Below are 22,686 nucleotides of genomic sequence, written 5' to 3' on the forward strand. Positions count from 1 at the left end.
TAAAGAGACTTCCAACCAATCCTCTTTTTAATGTTTTAGCCCCACCTTAACCTGCTTTCAGAGATAACTCAATGTGCCAAATTCTTGAGCCTTCTGCAGTTTGCAAATTGGGCTGCTTCAAGGCTTTTACAATTGTCAATTAGGAAAAGGCTTTCTTGGGTCTGCTAAGTAAAGTCACTCATCCATCAGCTTTCTGTTTTCCCAGATGTTGTTGTTGTTTTCTCCTCTCCTGTTTTGCCTGTGGGTTTATGCATTAAAAAAATCCTTTACTGAACCTGAAATCAACAATCTAAAGAGGGTTATGCACCCCCATGTTCATTGCAGCATTATCCACTATAGCCAAGAAGTAGAAGCAACCCAAGCATCCCTCAACTGATGACTGGATAAAGAAGATGTGGTATACATAAACAATGGACTACTACTCAGCCATAAAAAAGACAAAATTGTCCCATTTGCAACAACATGGATGGACTGGAGAGTATTACGTTAAGTGTAATAAGCCAGACAGAGAAAGACAAACACCGTATGATTTCACTCATATGTGGAAGATAAACTAACACATGGACAGAAAGAACAGTTTGGTGGTTACCGGGGGGAAGGGGGTTAGGGGTGGCCACAAGGGGTGAAGGGATGCATTTATATGGTGACTGACAAACAATAATGTACACCTAAAATTTCACAATGTTATAAACTATTATGACATCAATAAAAAAATACATCCATTAAAAAAATAAAGTCTTTAATAAAAAAAAATCCTTTACTTTTGTTTTAGTGTGGTTTTGAGTAGTAGCTGAGGTTAAACGTATGTATTCAATCTGTTCACTTTAACCAGAAGTTACTCTATATACTCCTCTCATCTCATCTCCCACTATCTTTCTATACTACACTTGGCAACATGGAAATATTTTTTAACTTTCAAAAACACAGGCCCTTTCTACACTTTTTTTTCTACTAGCAACTTCTGTCTGGAAAACTCTCCTCTCCCAATCCTTGTCCAACAAATGCCTTCTGTGACTACCTCCTTCCCACTCTAAATCAAGTAACCCCATAATAGCGTTCGTAGTACTTTTCCACACATATCTATCAGTGCACGTCCCACTATATTATAAATACTGGTTTACCTGTGAGTTTTTCCTTCTAGACTGTGTACTCCTTAAGAACTAGGATTATATCTTAATAATCTCAGTATGTCCAGTACCTAGTATAGAGACTAGACCATGACAGAAATCAGTAAATGTTTGGAGAAAGAGAAGAGAGGAAAGGAATAAAATACATACCCTGATTAAACAAGATGTATTCTAATGATATTCTTAAATGTGTTAGTCTGTTCTGGGCTGCTATAACAAAATACCACAGACTGGGTGGTTTATAAACAATAGATATTTATTTCTCAGAGTTCTGGAGGTTGGAAGCCCAGGATAACGGTGCCAGCATGGTTGGGTGAGGACCTTCTTCAGGGTTGCAGACTTCTCCTTGTATCCTTACATGGTGGAAGGGGCTAGGGAGCTCTGTTGGCTCTCTTTATAAGGGCATTAATCTCATTCGTGAGGGCTCTGCCTTCATGACCTAATCACCTCCCCAAAGCTCCACCTCCTAATGCCATCACCTTGGGGGTTAGGTTTCCAACATATGAATCCAACAGGACACATTCAGACCATAGCACTTAATAAAATCCCCAAATTTGCTACTTCACACATAGAAACTGGTCATCAGCAGCGCTTGAGTGTCCTTAAAAATTTCTAGATTGTTAAATCAATCTGATCTGGAAAGTTTGGGGTTCCAGAAGAAAAGCCTCTTTTCTCATACTTTTAAACCTCTATGTGGTTTCCTATATTATTCAGAGCTCTTGGTCTAAGAAGCCCAATATAAGAATTTATCCAGCAACCAATGAAATTTTATAAAAACATTTTGTTGGTGACTGGAATTTTCAGCCTTGATAAAATCTGACGCTTGACTATTGAGCCTCTCCTCTTTAATAAGGCAGGACCCTTGGCTACCTTTGGAGATACTGACTACTGCCTGAAGTCACACTAAGCTCACTGTTCAGTAGCTTACTTTTTTTTTTTTTTCATAGTAAGACTTTCTCAATGAAGAGAAAGTCACTGATTTACATTCAGGCACAAGTTCCTTATCTTGTCACACACTAGCACTTTGAATAGTACTGTGCTAGACCATCTCATTATATCCTCCATCTGTCTTAACTTCCCTTCCATACTTTCTATCTTCTCTCTCTCTGCTCCACTGCGTGTAATTGTTTCAGATGTGTATTCCAGTTCACTATAATTCTCTCTTCCACTGTGTCTAGTCTGAAGTTTAACCTATCCATTGAGTTTTTTGTAATTATGTATTTATTTCTTTGTTTACTTATTTTATCTGGACATTTCAAACATATATCAAAGTTGAAAGAATTTTACACTGAACACCTGTATACTTTCTACCTAGACTGCATCATTAACATTTTACTATGCTTGCTGCATCATTTATCTATCCATCTTTCTATCCATTAATCCATCTTATTTTTACTCCATTTCAAAGCGAATTGCAGACATCAATTATACTTTCCCCTAAGTACTCTAGCATGCATATCATTAGAGTTCAATATTTGTTTATAGGGTTTTGCTCTACAATTTACATACAATAAAATATACAAATCTTAAGCATACATTCACTGAGTTTTGACAAATATGTCATAATATTTTTGAAATTTAGCCGTGTGGTTGCATGTCTACTAGTTTGTTTCTATTGCCAAATAGTATTACATTGTATGGATATGCGATAGTTAAAAAAAAAAATGCATTCTTCGATGGACACATGGGCTGTTTTTAGTTTTAGGCTACTATGAATAAAGCTCCTATGAATATTTCTGTATAAGTCTTTTTGTAGATATGTCTTCATTTCTTTTAGGTAAGACCCAGGAGTGAAATTGTTGAGTACAGGATAGGTATATGCTTAGTTTTATAAGAATCTCCCAGACTTTTTTCCAAAGTGATTGTACCAGTTTACATTCTCAACAATAAAGTGTGAGAAATACAGTTATTTACCACCCTGTCAACATTTGGTGTGGTCAGTCTGTCTAATTTTAGCCATACTGGTGGTTATATAGTAGTATCTCATAGCAGTTTTATTTGCATTTCCCGGATAACTAATAAATATTGGGTACTTCTTCATGTGCTTATTGACCATTCACATATCTTATTTTGTGAATGCCTGTTGAATGCCTGTTCAAATTACCCATTAAAAAAACTGGTTTGTTTGGCTTCTTCTTCTTAAGTTGTAGACGTTCTTTATATAAACATGAAATCAGTTCTTTGCCACATATACATTTTGGGAATATTTTTTCCCAGTCTTGCCTCTTCATTTTCTTAATGGTGTCTTTTGATGAGCATTAGTTTTCATTTCAATGAAATATAGTGATCATTTTTTTTCTTTTTTGGTTATTGCTTTCTGTGACTTAAGAAACTGTTGCCTACTCCCAAGTCATGAAACTATTCCATGTTTTCCCTTAAAAGCTTTACGGTTTTATATTTTATGTTTAGGTCCATGATGTACCTCAAATTAATTCTTGTGTTTGATGTGAGCTGGAGGTCAAGGTTCACTTTTTTCCAAATGGATATTCAGGTACTCCAGCACTATTTATGGAAAAAATTTTCCTCCTATTGGATTGCTTTGGTGCCTTTGTCAAAAATCCCATAAATATGGGTCTATTTCTGGGTGTTCTTTCCATTGATCTATTTGTTGATGCTTATGTCAGTAACCACACTGTCTTGATTATTGTGAGTTGATTGTAAGACTTGAAAACAGGTAGTTTAAGTCCTCCAATTGTGTTCTTTTTTGAGATTGCTTTGGCCATCCTAAGTACTCTGCATTTCCATATAAATTTTAGAACCAGCCTGTCAATTTCTAGAAAAAAGCCTAATGCAATTGTGATTGGGACTGCATTCAACCTATAGATTGATTTGCAGAGAACTGACATCTTACCAATATTGAGTCTTCCACATCCTTTGAGCTTTTACTTTTAATGATTATATAATTTAAATTTACCTGGCCATTTTTCTTAGTCTCTTGTTATTTGCCTATTTTATATTCAATCTTTTATTTATTTAAATATTTTAATTATGTATTCAAATTGGATAATTTCAATATATAAAGTCTTTGGGGGTCTAAATCTGTTGTTGTTGTTTCTGTTGACACTAATTCATATTGGCTCATTTCCTTGGTATTTGGTCATTTTTAAATTGTTAGTTCATATTTTATTGAATTTCATCTGTGGGAATCCTGACTGCCTAAACTAGGGCTGCATTATTCCATAAAGGATTTACAACTGCTTCTTCTGGAGGGAAGGGTGAGGAGCATACTATTGAAGAGGAATTATTTTATTTCTTTTCCAGTGTCCTCGCCTGATGCAAAACTCTCAGGTTCAACCAGGTCTCTTTACAGAGGCCAAGGCTTAATTGTGCTCACAAATCTGGTTTTCCCAACTGCTAATTTCTCAGGATTTGGTTTTCCCTATTTGTCCTTTTCTAGAAAGTAGAGGAGGGGTCTATCAGAGATTTCCTTTTCTTCTTGGGAAAAATAATGTATCAAAATCGTGTGTTTTTGGTTTTTTGTTTTGCAATTTTCTAAGATCTATTTCTATGCTAGTGAGAGAGACCCTCATAGCATGCAGTTTATTATGATGCTAAAAATGGAGGACTTCACTGGGTTTTTATATTATAATTTATTGTTAAAAGACCTTAGCTAAGATCTTGACACATAAAAAGTTTTAATAATGTACCTGCTAAAATGGAAAGGGTTAAGGCCATGATATTTGTGGAGAAATTTCTAGTAATCTCAGTTATAAAAAATACTAAAATATGATCAGTTATTTGAAGTGAGATGATATGTAGGAATAATCTATAACCTCTACAAATCAGTCCTTCAAAAAATTATCTTGGCAATGAAAAAACCTGATAAACAAAATAGCCCCTTGGCAGTACTCATGTTCTATTTAATTTTCCCCTGAGGATAGGAAAGACAGAATAACTTCGAGGTCACGAAAAGCAAAAATCACTAAAGTTTTGGAATCACTACCTAAGAATTAGTTCATTTAGTTAATGTTTCTTTCTTAAAACACCAACACAGATGTTTGGCCTCTCTGCCTTGAAACTCTAGGCTTTTGCAAAAAATGTTCAGAATGTCACATTAAATCCCCACAAGCAACATTGTTAAAACAAGAGTATAAATATTAGTAAATCCCAAGTTAGCAATAAATAACCTATTAAAATAAGAATATCACATGCGAGCCCATTTATAACTGAGAAGAGCCTCTATATAATGTTAAACATTAGCATGTGCTAGAATGAAGACAGAATCTATTTTTATGTATTTACGAAATACTGCATTATAAAATATTAAGTGCCTATCAGTCCAGGTGTATTTGAAAGCAGCAAAAATCCATGTCTTTTTTTTGAAAAATAATTATTCAAATGAAAAAGAAAAATATTTGTAGCCCAAGGGCACTTGGCTATTCTATAAGTGACTTTCTAATTAGTATATGCTAAAATTAAGTTTAGAGAAAGCCTTATAACTTAGTTCTTCAGTTAATAAATAGCACAGAAAATACTAATGAAAAAAAGCTCCCCAAAAGAGTTTCTGTAGTTCTATCACCAATTATAGGGAATCAGGAAATTATACAACTTTAGGGCTTCTATAGATCTTGATCTGTTAATCAAATTCCTTTGTTCTCTATAATGACAGTAGCAAAGTAACTGTAACAAAGTGACAATAGTAACAAAAGACGTTGCTTTTTTAGAGCAAATTTATTATGTTTTACTCTTCTCATAAAGATGTTCAATAATTTCCTTCCTACAAAAATGAGAATCTTCTTTTAAATTATAAAAGATATACTTGTTATGTTTTATATAATTTAATTATGCTTGTATATGTGTGTTTCAAGCAGAGAAAGGTTTAAATTGAAAGTCAAAACTCTTCTAATCCATATGCCAGAGATAACCACTGTTAAGAATTTAGTGTAAATATCCTTCCAGATTTTTACTATGATAAACACACATACATACATGTAAGTCTAGGTCAAAAACAAAATATTATATTTACTTTATGTAACCTCCCTTTTGCCCACCGAACAACATATAATTGAAGTTTTTCCATATGGGTACATATTACAGGTCTACCTCTTTCTATTTAGTAGCTGAACAGTATTCCAAAGAACAGTTGTACTCTAATTAAATATCCAAATGTTAAACATTTAGGTTGCTTTCTATTTTTGCTATTATAAACTACTATAGCAGTGTCTTATACTCTAAAGTAAGAATGTGTTTCCAGTAAAGGTCAATCTCTCCTATCTTGTCAATTTGCTTAAACAAACTACAAAAATCTTGTTACAAGAGTACATTTTTGATGCTAGATTTTAAGTTAGAATTTCTGAGAAAGATATCCTTTGAAATGGGCTTGAAAAGATAAATACGCCCTACAAAAAAATCTAACAGTAGTACCCTAAGACATTAATGTGTATAAGCGATAAGGTTATGAAGAATAATGATACAATGAATACCCATATACCTAGTTTAAGAAATAGAGTATTACTATCACCTTGGAAGATCTTTATGTTCACTGCCCTTTCTCTCTGTCCCCCAGTGGTAATTTTCTTCAATATTTTGTTCATCATTCCCTTTTCTTTTTTTTCCAGCTTTACTGAGGTATAATTGATAAAATTATAGTACAACGTGATGATTAATATACACATACACTGCCTTGCTTTTCTTTATAATTTTACCCCGTATGTTGTATCCCTAAATTAAATATCCCAAAATAATATATTACAGGCTTTGAATTTTATACAAATGGAATCATATTGTAATTGAATTGCCTTTTTATTTTTGGACAAAATTATCTTCTTTCTGATTCACCTACATTATTCCTTGTAGCTGTAATTCATTCATTTTCTCTGCTAATAATATTCTAATATAAGAAGATACCATAACTTACTTACCCATTCTACTGCTGGTTGGCATATGAGTTGTTTCCAGTTTTCTGCTATTTCAAACTATGTTATAATGAACATTTTTGTGTCTCTTGGTATATGTGGGCAAGAGTTCATATTCAGCTTTACAGGAAAATGACAAATTATCTTATATCTTATTACATTTTCTAAAGGAATTGTACCATTTTACACTCTAACCAGCAGAGTTTACTTGTTCCACTTGTTCTCTAACTTCACCAATACTTGATATGATCTAATTTTTTAATTATTACAAAATAGGGGATGTAAAGGGCTATCTCATTGAGGTTTTAATTTACATTTCTCCAATTATTAACATAAATCATCTTTTTTTTAGATCTACTTTTTATACACTTATGATTCAACTGGGTTTCCTTTTCTCTGAGATACTTTTAAAGTCTTTTGCCCATTTAAAATTAGGGTTTTGTGTTTTTCTTATTGATTTGTAGGAGTTTTTATAATCTGAGTACTAATCCATTGGCAGTGATAGGCTTTGCAAACATCTCTTACTCTGAGGTTTGCATTTTTAGTCTCTTCATGGCATTTTTTGATGAACAGAAGTTCTTAATTTTAATGTAGTCAAAATCATCAATCTTTTAAGATAGGCACTATTTGTGACTTGTTTAACAAATCTTTTCCTACGCTAAAGTCATAAAAATATTTCCCTTATTATGTTTGAAAAATTGTATAGGTTGGCTTTTCATATTTAAGTCTTTAATCCACATGAAACTGATTTTAGTGTATGGTATGAGGTATCTATACATTTTTTGTGTACATGGTACATTATGTGTACATGGTCACTCAATTGTCTCAGCACTATTTACTGAATTTTTCATCTTATTGCCACTGATCTGAAATGCCAACTTTGTCATGCCAACTTTGTCATAAATCATGTTTCTATATATGTATACATCTGTTTATGAAAGCTATATTCTGTCCTATTGGTCAATTTGTTTTTCTTTTTTTTTTCAAAATAATTGTATAATAATAATTTTTTAGAAACAACTGGAGAAAATTTGTCTAGAAATAAGACATTTCTATTTTGGCTATCCTCTTCAGGTTCAAGTGGCTAAAAATTACACTGACTTATAATCATCTTTTTTTTTTTTAATTTTTTGTTTATTGCAGTAACATTGTTTTATAACATTGTAAAAATTTCAGGTGTACATCATTATACTTCTATTTCTGCATAGATTACATCATGTTCACCACCAAAATACTAATTACAACCCATCACCACACACATGTACTGAATTATCCCTTTCACCCTCCTCCCTCCACCCCTCCCCTCTGGTAACCACCAATCCAATCTCTGTGCCTATGTGCTTGTTTATTGTTGCTATTACCTACTACTTAATGAAGGAAATCATACGGTATTTGACCTTCTCCCTCTGACTTATTTCACTTTGCATTATACCCTCAATGTCCATCCACGTTGTCACAAATGGCTGGATTCCATCGTTTCTTATGGCTGAGTAGTATTCCACTGTGTATATATACCACATCTTCTTTATCCATTCGTCCCTTGATGGGCACTTAGGTTGCTTCCAAGTCTTGGCTATTGTGAATAACGCTGCAATGAACACAGGGGTGCATATACCTTTACAAATTAGTGTTTTCAAGTTCTTTGGGTAAATACCCAACAGTGGAATAGCTGGATCATATGGTAGTTCTATCCTTGATTTTTTGAGGAATCTCCATACTGTTTTCCACAGTGGCTGCACCAGTTTGCACTCCTACCAGCAGTGTATGAGAGTTCCCTTCTCTCCATATCCTCTCCAACACTTGTTTCCTGTCCTGTTAATTATAGCCATTCTGACGGGCGTGAGGTGATACCTCATTGTAGGTTTTTTTTTTTTTTTAAAGATTTTATTTATTTATTTTTGTACCCCGAAAGCCCCAGTAGATAGTTGTATGTCATAGCTGCACATCCTTCTAGTTGATGTATGTGGGACGCGGCCTCAGCATGGCTGGAGAAGCAGTACGTCGGTGCGCGCCCGGGATCCGAACCCGGGCCGCCAGCAGCGGAGCGTGCGCACTTAACCGCTAAGCCATGGGGTTGGCCCCTCATTGTAGTTTTGATTTGCATTTCCCTGATAGATAGTGATTTTGAACATCTTTTCACATGTCTGTTGGCCATCTGTATATCTTTGGAGAAATGTCTGTTCAGGTCTTTTGTCCATTTTTTAATTGGGTTGGTAGTTTTTTTGTTGTTGAGATGCATGAGTTCTTTATATATTTTGGAGATTAAGCCCTTATCAGAAGTATGGTTTGCAAATATCTTCTCCCAATTGTTAGGTTGTCTTTTCGTTTTGTTGATGGTTTCCTTTGCTGTGCAGAAGCTTTTTAGTTTGATGTAGTCCCATTTGTTTATTTTTTCTATTGTTTCTCTTGCCCGGTCAGACGTGGTGTTTGAAAAGATGCTGCTAAGACCGATATCGAAGAGCGTACTGCCTATGTTTTCTTCTAGAAGTTTCACAGTTTCAGGTCTTACATTCAAGTCTTTAATCCATTCGGAGTTAATTTTTGTGTGTGGTGTAAGGTAAGGGTCTACTTTCATTTTTTTGCATGTGGCTATCCAGTTTTCCCAACACCATTTGTTGAAGAGACTTTCTTTTCCCCATTGTATGTTCTTGGCTCCTTTGTCAAAGATTAGCTGTCCATACATGTGTGGGTTTATTTCTGGGCTTTCGATTCTATTCCATTGATCTGTGTGTCTGCTTTTGTGCCAGTACCATGCTGTTTTGGTTACTATAGCTTTGTAGTATATTTTGAAATCAGGGAGTGTGATACCTCCAGCTTTGTTCTTTTTTCTCAGGATTCTTTTAGCTATTCGGGGTCTTTTGTTGTTCCATATAAATTTTAGGATTCTTTGTACTATTTCTGTGAAAAGTGTTGTTGGAACTTTGATAGGGATTGCACTGAATCTATAGATGGCTTTAGGAAGTACGGACATCTTAACTATGTTAATTCTTCCAATCCAAGAGCACGGAATATCTTTCCATTTCTTTGTGTCTTCTTCAATTTATTTCAGAAATGTTTTATAGTTTTTGGTGTACAGATCTTTCACCTCTTTGGTTAAGTTTATTCCTAGGTATTTTATTCTTTTTGTTGCAATTGTAAATGGGATGGTATTCTTAATTTCTCTTTCTGCTACTTTGTTGTTAGTGTACAGAAATGCTACTGGTTTTTGTATGTTGATTTTGTATCCTGCAACTTTACCATATTCGTTTATTACTTCTAAAAGTTTTCTGGTGGATTCTTTAGGGTATTCTATATATAAAATCATGTCATCTGTAAATAGTGACAGTTTCACTTCTTCCTTTCCAATTTGGATCCCTTTTCTTTTTTTCTCTTGCCTGATTGCTCTGGCTAGGACTTCCAGTACTATGTTAAATAGGAGTGGTGAGAGTGGGCATCCTTGCCTGGTTCCTGTTCTTAGAGGGATAGCTTTCAGTTTTTCACCATTGAGGATGATATTAGCTGTGGGTTTGTCATATATGGTCTTTATTATGTTGAGGTACTTTCCTTCTATACCCATTTTATTCAGAGTTTTTATCATAAATGGATGCTGTATCTTGTCAAATGCTTTCTCTGCATCTATTGAGATGATCATGTGATATTTATTCTTCATTTTATTAATTTGGTGTATCACGTTGATTGATTTGCGAATGTTAAACCATCCCTGCATACTTGGAATAAATCCCACTTGATCATGGTGTATAATCTTTTTAACGTATTGTTGTATGCGATTTGCTAGTATTTTGTTGAGGATTTTTGCATCGATGTTCATCAGTGGTATTGGCCTGTAATTTTCTTTTTTTGTGTTGTCCTTGTCTGGTTTTGGTATCAGGGTAATGTCAGCTTCGTAGAATGAGTTAGGGAGCTTCCCCCCCTCCTCAATTTTTTGGAAGAGTTTGAGAAGGACAGGTATTAAGTCTTCTTTGAATGTTTGGTAGAATTCACCAGGGAACCCTTCTGGTCCTGGACTTTTATTTTTGGGGAGGTTTGTGATTAGTGTTTCGATCTCCTTACTGGTGATTGGTCTATTCAAATTCTCTACTTCTTCTTGATCCAGTTTTGGAAGGTTGTATGATTCTAAGAATTTATCCATTTCTTCCAGATTGTCGAATTGGTTGGCATATAGCTTTTCATAGTATTCTCTTATAATCTTTTGTATTTCTGAGGTGTCTGTTGTAACCTCTCCTCTTTCATTTCTGATTTTACTTATTTGTGCCTTCTCTCTTTTTTTCTTGGTGAGTCTAGCTAAAGGTTTGTCAATTTTGTTGATCTTTTCAAAGAACCGGCTCTTGGTTTTATTAATTTTTTCTATTGGTTTTTTGTTCTCTATTTCATTTATTTCTGCTCTGATTTTTATTATTTCCCTTCTTCTACTGATTTGGGGCTTTGTTTGTTCTTCTTTTTCCAGTTCCTTTAGGTGCATTGTTAGATTGTTTATTTGAGATTTTTCTTGTTTGTTGAGATAGGCCTGTATTGCTATAAACTTCCTTCTTAGAACCGCTTTTGCTGTATCCCATAAATTCTGGCATGTCGTATTTTCATTTTCATTTGTCTCCAGGTATTTTTTGATTTCTTCGTTAACCCAGTCGTTGTTCAGTAGCATTTTGTTTAATCTCCACATATTTGGGGCTTTTCTCATTTCCTTCCTATAGTTGATTTCTACTTTCATACCGTTGTGGTCAGAAAAGATGCTTGGTATTATTTCAATCTTCTTAAATTTATGGAGACTTGTTTTGTGGCCTAATATGTGATCAATCCTGGAGAATGTTCCATGTGCATTTGAAAAGAACGTGTATTCTTCGGTTTTTGGATGGAATGCTCTGTATATATGTACTAGGTCCATCTGTTCTAGTGTGTCGTTTAAGGCCAATGTTTCCTTATTGCTCTTGTGTTTGGATGATCTATCTGTTGGTGTAAGTGGGTTGTTAAAGTTCCCTACTATTATTGTGTTACTGTCTATTTCTGTTTTTATGTCTGTTAATAATTGCTTTATATATTTAGGTGCACCTACATTGGGTGCGTAGATATTTACAAGTGTTATATCCTCTTGTTGGATTGTTCCCTTGATCATGATGTCATGCCCTTCTTTCTCTCTTTTTCCAGTTTTTGTTTTAAAGTCTATTTTGTCTGATATGAGTACTGCTACCCCCACTTTCTTTTCATTGTCATTTGCATGGAGTATGTTTTTCCATCCCTTCACTTTCATTTTGTGAGTGTCTTTAGGTCTGAAGTGTGTCTCTTGCATGCAGCATATATATGGGTCTTGTTTTTTTATCCAGTCCGCCACCCTATGCCTTTTAATTGGAGCATTTAGTCCATTGACGTTTAAAGTAGCTATTGATAAGTATGTACTTACTGCCATTTTTTAACTTTTTTTTTTTCTCTCAGTGATTTAGCTTCCTTCTCTGTTCCTTTCTTCTTCTATACAGAATTGATCGTCACTTTAGTTTGACCTCTGTCTGAAAGCTGTACTCTTTAACTCCCCTCCTCCCTCCTTTTATGTTTTTGATATCAAATCTAACCTCTTTTTTGTGCATTTGTATCCATTACGTTCTTATCATGGAAATAGATAATTTTTCCTATTTGTGGTCTTCTCTTTTCCCCTTAAATCAGTCCCTTTAACATTTCTTGTAGCACTGGCTTCTTGGCGACAAACTCCTTTAATTTTTGCTTGTCTGGGAAATTTTTGATCTCTCCTTCTATTTTGAATGATAACCTTGCTGGGTAGAGTATTCTTGGCTGTAAGTTTTTTCCTTTTAGCACTTTAAATATATCGTGCCATTCTCTTCTAGCCTGTAAGGTTTCTGCAGAGAAGTCAGCTGATAGCCTTATGGGGTTTCCTTTTTATGTAACTTGTCTTTCTCTTGCGGCTTTTAGGATTCTTTCTTTATCTTTAATTCTGGACATTTTGATTATGATGTGTCTTGGTGTGGGCCTCTTTGGGTTTTTCTTGTTTGGGGCTCTCTGTGCTTACTGTACCTGGATGTCTGTTTCCTTCCTTACGTTAGGGAAGTTTTCATCTATTATTTCTTGAAATAGATTCTCTGCCCCCTTGTCTCGCTCTGCTCCTTCCGGGACACCTATAACACGGATGTTAGTGCAATTGATGTTGTCCCAGAGGTCCCTTAGACTGTCCTCACTCTTTTTAATTCTTTTCTCTTTTACCCGTTCACCTTGGGTAATTTCTTCTAGTCTTTCGTCCAGCTCGCAGATCCGTTCTTCTGTATCCTCTACTCTGCTTTTGAGTCCCTCTAATGAATTCTTCATTTCCAGTATTGTATTCTTCATTTCTGATTGGTTCTTTTTTATATCTTCCCTTTCTTTGTTGACATTCTCACTGAGTTCATCTATTCTTCTCCCCAGATCAGTGAGCATCCTTAACACTCTTAGTTTGAACTCTCTGTCGGGTAGGTTGCTCATTTCTGTTTCACTTAGTTCCTTTTCTGGGGTTTTGTCCTGTTCCCTTACTTGGAATGTATTCTTTTGCCTCCTCATTTTGCCTCTTTCCCTGTGCTTGTGTCTACATATTAGATAGGTCAGCTATGTCTCCCGCTCTTGGATAGGTGACCTTATGTAAGTGATGCCTTAGGAGGCTTCCAGTGTGCTTCCCTCAGTTCTCAATGTTCCAGGGGTGACCCCTATGTGGGCTATGTGTGTCCTTCTGTTGTGGCCTCTTTGCTCTCCCTGTAGGCACCCAGGGAGGCTGAGTTATGCTCCTGGCCAGCTGTTGTAATGCTCAGCTGCTTGTAGTTGTTGTGGGCCCTTCAGTCTCTTTATCAGGTGTGGGGAGCCCCAGCACAGTTGGCTGCAAGTTCTAATACCACATTTGTGTTGCAGTATTTCTTTTAAGTGAGTAGGTCCCAGTGTGGCAGGTTGTTAGGCTCAGTGGCTTACAACTGCTATAAGCCTCCAGCCTTTAGGTCTCTTGTCAGCTCTCTGAGGATTGCAGCTGGGTGGGGCTGGCCTCAGGCACAGGAGCACCCAATTGTTTCAGGCTTTGGAAGGTGGGGCAAACCCCCTATGTGGGTCTTTGAGAAGCACAAGTCTTCTGCAGCTGACAAACCCTGCCGCCCACAGGTCCACACACACAGTCAACACAGTCCTGCCCCGTGTGCGCACCCCGACCTCCCCAAGCGGACCCAGTCTCTCCATGGTGGGACCCCCACACACTCCACCACCGCCCTGCACTCTCCACCCGCTCCGTGTGCACACCCTGCCCCACTGAAGTAGGCTCTGTTGCCAGGCTGCAGAGAATCCAGTCACCAATCTATGCAGGCCCACAAGTTGCCTGAGGGCTTGTTGTTGGGTGGGGCCAGTCTCTAGGGTGGGCTGCCTGCCCTGGCTGAGCTGGATTAAATCGGTGCTCTAGTGAGTGGGGCAGACCCTGGGCTAGCAGGCCTCAGGGAGAACTCCAATGGCGTCTGTGTCAGCACGCCCACACCAGGCCACAACAATGGTTGCCACCAATGTCCCAGTCCCTGGAGAGGTCTCACCCCTCACCGAGATGCACTCAGGGCCTATTAGGTGAGTCTCTTTTCACCACAGCACTGTGCACCTTTCTTTCTGGTAATTTTAGGTTGCTCTCTGAAATGGGTGAGTTTGTGCACGGGCCCTTTAAGAGCCGGTTTTAGTTCTTTGTGAACCGGGTTTTCTGGGGGTACTCCCCAATGTTTTAGTAGCAGGCACAGTCAGATATTATGCCGCTGGTCTCAATTGTGCTGGGTCCACAAAATGCCCCCTGCGGGGGCGCTCTCCGGCTCAGGGCCCCGCGTCTCCAGGGAGGCTGCATACCTGTGCGCTGCTCCCGGCGGCCGTGAAGCTGGTGGCTTGTGAAGGCGGCGTTTTTCCTCTCCAGAAGGGTGTCTCTGCCTCTTCCACCTCAGTTAGGATTGTCCGTTGTTGCAGGAGTTCCTCTTATCCAGTTTTGAGTTCTGTCTCAGGGGTAATTTTTCCATGAGTAGTTGTAAATTGTCTGTGTCCATGGGAGGAGGTGAGCTCAGAATCTGCTTTCGCCGCCATCTTGACTCGACCCTCGGTCAATTTGTTTATGATTGTGCCAATACCACACTGTCTTCATTACTACAATCTTAAACTAATTAAATTTTTTTTCGGTTTTATTGAGGTATAATTGACAAATAAAATGGTAAGATATTTAAAGTGACATCGTGGTGATTTGATATACAGTCGGCCCTCCATATTCATGGGTTCCACATCCACCGATTCAACCACCCTCGGATAGTATACTATGTTTATGACCTATACTATGTTTACCACCGATGGTTGGTTGAATCCTCAAATGTGGAACCTGTGAATACGGAGGGCTGACTAAGGGACTTGAGCTTCCACAGATTTTGGTGTCCACAGGGGGTCCTGGAACCAATTCTCCAAGGATACTGAGGGTCAACCGTATGTATGCATTGTGAAAGGATTCTTACAGTTGAGTTAACATATCCATCACCTCCCATTTATCTTTTTTCTTTTTTGTGTGAACATTTAAATTCTACGCTCAGCAAACTTCAATTATACAATATAGCGTTATCAACTATAGTAACTATATTTTACATTAGAGCCTCAGCCTTATTCACCTTATAGCTAAAAGTCTGCACCTCTTACCATCCTGTCCCTAACTCCCCCACCCCTCAGCCCAGCAACCACTTTTCTACTCTCTGTTTCTAAAAGTTTGACATTTTTTTAAAAAAAGATTCCACATATAAGTGATAGCATGCAGTATCTGTCTTTCTCTGGCTTATTTCACTTAGCATAATGCCTTCGAAGTCTATCCATGTTGTCACAAATGGTAGGATTTCCTTCCTTCTCATGGCTGAATAATATTCCATTGTATACCACATCTTTTTTTTTTTTTTTTTGAGGAAGATCAGCCCTGAGCTAACATCTGCCAATCCTCCTATTTTTGCTGAGGAAGACTGGCCCTGCGCTAACATCTGTGCCCATCTTCCTCCACTTTATATGGGACGCCGCCACAGCATGGCTTGACAAGCAGTGCGTTGGTGCGTACCCGGGATCCGAACCAGCGAACCCTGGGCCGCTGCAGTGGAGCGCACGCACTTAACTGCTTGCAACACCAGGCCAGCCCCAACCACCTCTTCTTTATCCATTCATCCATCAATGGACACTTAGGTTGTTTCTATATCTTGGCTATTGTGAACAATGCTGCAGTGAACATGGAAGTGCAGATATCTCTTCGAGATCCTGTTTTCATTTCCTTTGGATATATCCAGAAGTAAGATTCCTAGATCATACGGTAGTTCTATTTTTAATTTCTTGAGGAACTTCCATACTGTTTTCCATAGTGGCTGTACCAATTTACATTCTCACCAACAGTGCACAAGGGCCCCTTTTCTCCACATCCTTGATAATACTTGTTATCTCTTGTCCTTTTGATAATAGCCATCTTACAGATGTGAGGTGATATTTCATTGTAGTTTTGATTTGCATTTCCCTGATGATTAGTGATGTTGAGCACGTTCTCATGTACCATTTGTACGTCCTCTTTAAACTACTTTTTGATATCTGACAAGGCCAATTCCCACACTCTGTTTTTTAGGAGTGCGTTGGTAATTCTAGGTTTTTGCTCTTCCAATTGGGATTCTGATGGGAACTGCATTGTCTCTATAGATTATTTTGGGGCAGAAATGATATCTCTATAATGTTGAGTCTTCCAATCCATAAACATGGTATATCTTTCCATTTATTTATGCCTTCTTTCATCCACAATTTTTATTATTAATTATACTCTATAATTCTCAATTTCCAATCTACCAGAATTTAACATGCATTTTATTTAGTTTCTCTAGAGTCCCAGAGACAGTCTTTGAAATCTTAATATTTAATTACATTTTTTTCCTTGTGCAAAAAAAGTTTGAGAAATGATTTTAGGATTTTTGCATCACCTGTAAAAAATATGCCAACGTCATAGATATACAACAAGATAGATAGGGTGGGGAAATCAGATTATTTCCTTCTGCTAAATTTTGTTTTCATTATTTTGTGTGAAGTTTATCTCTGTAAGATCATACACATATTTTGAAGCCAACCAGAAATAATTTTTTGTGCTTTACACATGCAAGTGGTTAGTAAACACTTAATTGAGTAATTCATTTATCATTTGGATTATCCACCATTCACTGCCCTTTGCCTTAATGGTACAACTGAAAACTAACTAAAAAGCACTGACATGAATATAGACATTAAGTAATATATAACTGAATGTTTTAAAGATGACTTTTCATTTTCAGAAAGTTTGCTTATAGAACTAGGAAAATAATCTAGTATTTTTCAAGAAAAAACAAAGAAGGAATGAAAAACTCTTAATGTTTATGCCAAGTAATAAATGTTTCTGAAAGAAACAGTATGGATTATTGGCTCTTCATCCTATTAGCTGTGGAGGGCTCAAGAACTTGATATAACAGTAATTACTGATTCTCCTGGAAAAATACAAAGTATTCTCAAAGAAGAAGAATAATCTGAAAGAACTAAAAATTACCTGTAGAGTACAGTTCATCATCCTAATTATGTAGTCAAACTGTTGATGGTCTAATATTGCTCGGTTTTGCTGGACATGCAAACCCAGCTCATCAGTGAGACACTGTCTTGCTGCCTTTCCTTTAAGGGCTCTCAATGCAGCAGGAAGGGTCTGAGGAAAGGAGAGGCAGAAATGAACAAAAGGTGCCACTGGAGAAAAATAACTTCCAATCACACTGAAGACTCAAATGCATCCTGTAAACCATTTAAGATCGTTATTGGTAGAATTAAACTCCTAGAAAAAAGTTGATTTTCTATTAAGAACAATTATAAAATAATGGATTTATAGTTATTTTTATTTGTAATCCAGAATGAAAAGTAAGTAGAATTAGTTTACATATAAATTAAAAAAACATTAACTTCTCTTTTTAAAAAAACTCATCAAAACTTTGGTCACAAAAATGACTGTTGCTTCAGATCACGAGTCAAAACCACAGACATTTAGACACCTTTTTTCAATAACTGGCCACATCTCCATGGCAAGAATAGAAGGAAAAATTAAAATGACAAGAAACACAAGTGATTTCACACTTTAAACTAGTCAGCTATTTAATCACTACTCAGTTTTGTGATTGGAAAATTCTACAATTTCTTCTCCTCGTTTCAATATCAAAATAAAGAAAAAGAAAAGGACTCAGAACCACAAATAGAAATCTCTAGGTTTATGCATTAAAACTCTTTCACCCACAAGAATGCTTCTTCCAGTTGACCAGTCACAGCCTAATTAATTTACTGTACATAAAATAATAATAGACTTATTTAACTTTTTAACTTTGAAAACGTAAAAAACAGAACAAAGGAGCAAATAAGAAGGAAGGGAAGAAGCCTGTAAGTAGGAGGGCATAATCTTATTATAGGCAGGCACAAGAAATAGGATGTGAACGCTGAAAGCAAGAGATGCAAAAGAAAGTCTGTAACACTTCACCCTTAAGAAACCAGAGAAACCAAAAAACTCAAACAGAGAGGTTTAGGGTCACTGAATGTAAGGGTAAAAACTTTACTCTTCACTTTACACGCTTTACTAGCTTTACATCTTGTAACAGATGTTCAGAACTATGAAGATTCACTAAGAAAAGGTTACATTATGTTTAGTATGTTTTACTAAAGAGGGCAAGAAAATGTGCTTTAACGAAGCACAGTTAAGTTGAATACCACGGTTTCCATAATTCATTACTTATTCTGACTAGATTCTTTGCAATAAATAAAATTACATTGAAAATGTTAAGTTTCTAAGTACTACGCCAAAATAAGATTTAATGAACAGGGTTTAAAAGTTTGAGGGAAAAAAATGACTATCAATATTTCTCTGGTAGCCATATACTTAGGCTTGGCTGAGATTTTAAATCTTAAGACACTATTCATTTACAATGATCAAAACAATGAAGGGACACTTTATAATGAAAAGGGATGGAATTAGAGGAAAGGTTAGTTGGCAAGCTCAGCATGTAAATCTGAAAGAGAAATGATGAATGCTTACTTGGGAAAGATGACATTTTATTACCTTTTCAGTCTCCAATGTTTTATTTTCAAATATGAACGAGATGCAGTTTCTAACAACTTCCAATCTCTGTGCACTGTTGAAAACTGTTGTCACCTTATCCATTATTGAAACTAGTAAAGGAATATAAAGAAAACACAAAAAAATTAAACTCCTTTGGCAATTAGAAAAGCAAGAGGAATATTACTGTTTATAGTTCACATGACTGTAACTATTTACATGACCAACACTTAGAGTTTACTTTTTTCCCTTATTACCTGGCATTGAAGGTATTCCATTTTATTACTTTGATTACATTTTTAGGTTTGAAGTGTCAGGCTAGTCAATGGCTTATTGAGGATAATTTCACAGGACAGATTTTAATGATATACTTAACTCTTATGCAAATTAATTCATATTGCACAGTAAAATTATATTAAGCAAAAGTAAACATCTGTTTTTAACTGTAATTGTAAACAAACTGATAAATATTTGAAGTACAAGATCATGACAAAAGTGGTGGTGATATTTCTAAGACATTACCAAAGAAAAACCACATACACAAAAAACTAGATTCTACAAATTTGAGTAGACAGGACTTGAAGAATCACTGTACAAAAAGAGAAATGATCATAGCCAAAGAACTGTTGTACAAACTCGGGAGTCACTTTTTAGTCCTGTGACCTTAGTACTTGCCACCTTTACCATAAGGTTCAATAATTCTAGTCTATTACATAGACTAAAATTACTTAAAATAAATTTAACTTATTAAAAGAATATTGGAGAGGTAACCACCAACCATCCTGAAACTGACCAAGCCTCACTACAAGAGCTACGCCCATGACCTTTACCTTATTTTTAATGCAAAGATCTCTCCAGGAGGAGCTTAGGCCTCATTATGTGGAAGCATGTTCTCCAACTGAGCCTGTGCAAGCGAATACCCGCCTCTCCCGTTTGAATATTCATTTCCCAACAGAAATACAAGTTCCTGCTTCCCTTTGTTTGGGAATGCCATGGCTTTGGAAATGATTCCTCATGGCCTCCTATTTGCTGAAAATACACTTTACTTTGTAAGACAACTTCCACTGGTGTAGAGTCTTATTTAATTCACCAGGAGGCGAGCCCCCCGAAAAATGATATTGTTTCTTTGTTCGGTAACAGCATCATTTGTACAAATGAGGTAGTCTCAATAATTCTTAAGCCAAAAAGATAGACTCCTTATATTTCACGGCTGCTCTTGGAATCTAAAGGCATAATCTCTTCACCTCTCCCATACCTAATAAGAAAGACTATCATATATTACTCATTAGCATCCCTTTCATTAATATAAAACCTTAATCCTTCAAATAATTTTTTTGTGTGTGTGTGAGGAAGATCAGCCCTGAGCTAACATCCATGCTAATCCTCCTCTTTTTGCTGAGGGAGACCGGCTCTGAGCTAATATCTATTGCCAATCCTCCTCCTTTTTTTTCCCCAAAGCCCCAGTAGATAGTTGTATGTCATAGTTGCACACCCTTCTAGTTGCTGTACGTGGGACGCGGCCTCAGCATGGCTGGAGAAGTGGTGCGTCAGTGCGCGCCCGGGATCCGAACTCGGGCTGCCAGTAGCGGAGCGCACGCACTTAACCGCTAAGCCACGGGGCCGGCCCTCAAATAACTTTTTAAACTTTTTTTAATTTTGAAATAATTATAAGCCCAGAAAAAGTTGCAAAATAGTACAGAGAAGATCCATGCACTCATTACCCAGCTCCCCCCAATGGTGACATGCTGCATAACTATAGTGCTTTATCACAATCAGGAAATCAATTGGTACAATATAATCAAATAGACAACAGATTTTACCAGTTTTATTCAAATTATTTTTAATCATGTAACATTAATATTTTATATGACCATAATGTTAAGTAGATTATTTCATATAACTTTTCTGTCTGAAATGCTCTTTCTTAATTGTGGGCTCTGGGGTTTCCCACACATGTCAGTCAGTGGCATAGACTGAAATAGAAATTGATCCATTCCACAGTAGAAAACTTCGTAGAGTCTCCAAGTCATACCACATACTCTACTGAGAGAGCAACATCTTTAAGCTATGTTTATAAACTTTTAATTCTAAAATCTCTTTACCAGTATTTTAAATTTTCTTTAGGATGAGCCATTAAAAAACCCACATTTTCTTATAATAAGTCTGTTTACCATCTGGGAATTATTATTTTCCTTTGGAGACTATGACTTAGTTTGCTCCCAGAAGAAAGTTCTTTACTTGGAGTTATTGATACTTCAGGGATTGGCCAAATCCCCACTTGTGGTATTCTAATACTAGCTTTTGAACATTTGATAACAACTCTGGTTAATGGGTATCTGACTTGCCAGGGCTTCTCTTCCAAGGCTTTGACTTTCAAATGCTAGCTCCAGCCAATCATCATTACTCTGTCCACTCTGAGGAATAGTTGGAAACTAATAACCTCTCAAAATGTGAATGCCTTTTAAGATGACAGAGAAATTTTACACTCATATTAAATGGGCATCATGTAAAACAAAACATTCATACTTCTAAATTTTAGTACAAGGGAAATCTTGATTCTGATCAACCCAAATGAATCAGAAAGTTGGACAGAAGCCCCTGCATTCATTCATTCATTCATTTATTTTGGCTTTACAGGAAGTGCATGCAGGGCCAAATACTGAGTCATGTGTACCTCTCTTACTGATTACAGTGAGACATTCCATATGCATCTAAAGAAAGAATTTCATGTGATTGAAAATGAAGAAGGTAAAGAAATTATGCAAAGATAATACTGAGACGACCAAGGCTACAATTCAAGCAAATTAAATTTTAAACAAACTTCTAATCTGTTCATGTGAATATTTAAAGAAAGCATTCAACTAGCTTATGAATATTAAAATAACACGACCAAATCCTTCAAAAAATAACTATTTACCCTAACATATCTACCTTCTCTGTCTTCTTCTCTATGTGAAAATACAAACGACACTTAAGTAAAAGCTGTTAATTCTTAGGAAAATAATGGCAAATTAACATTACTAAAAAAATAAAACATTAATATGAACATTACTATATAAATAATATAACAAATGTTAATAATACATAAATCATGAACATTACTATATAATTAATATATTGGCATCCATTAATAATAAAATTACACTCACTTCCAGGTATGATGGAACAGTTTGTAGCAAACTAAAACTCCTAGCAGGAACAATTATAAAAGTCAGATAAAATGCAAAAACCATCTATTTAAATATATCAGAGAGCTACAGAAGCACAAAGATTAGAGGACCTAAGATTCCAGAGAAGGGAAAAGACTGGAGACACATCCATTTTTTCCCTAGGACAGTTGCCAATACTGGGTGCAAAACAAGAGGACGAGAATCCAGGCTTGATTCTGGCAGATGGCTGGGCTGACCAGCAGAGTTTCTGGTGAAAGCTGAACTGACAAAAGTGGATGTGTGCCACAGTCTTAGGTAAACCTCTAAAAGAGCAGTAAACAAATGAAAAAAGAACAAGTTAACATAGATAAATTATGGAATAAGAAAAATAGTTTATTAATCCAAAAGAAGACAATAAAGCAGGGGAAAACATAAACAGGGGGATCAAAGAGAAAAAATATCTTTGGGTGGTGAATATG

General features: G+C 36.2%; 1 protein-coding gene across 5 annotated transcripts in view; it reads right to left on the bottom strand.

The window, feature by feature from the left end:
* SBF2 (SET binding factor 2) overlaps positions 1-22,686 on the bottom strand; it is a 507,948-nt gene that overhangs the window by 175,186 nt on the left and 310,076 nt on the right. For all 5 annotated transcript variants that reach the window (XM_058545969.1, XM_058545967.1, XM_058545970.1 and 2 more), the window contains 2 exons: positions 19,062-19,171; positions 17,523-17,672 (listed from right to left, as the gene is read on the bottom strand). In XM_058545969.1, the coding sequence (XP_058401952.1) occupies positions 17,523-17,672; positions 19,062-19,171 (260 nt within the window). The remainder of the gene's footprint in view (positions 1-17,522; positions 17,673-19,061; positions 19,172-22,686) is intronic.

The sequence above is a fragment of the Diceros bicornis genome, chromosome 7 (assembly GCF_020826845.1).
Source record: "Diceros bicornis minor isolate mBicDic1 chromosome 7, mDicBic1.mat.cur, whole genome shotgun sequence".
NCBI classification, from domain to species: Eukaryota; Metazoa; Chordata; class Mammalia; order Perissodactyla; family Rhinocerotidae; genus Diceros; species Diceros bicornis.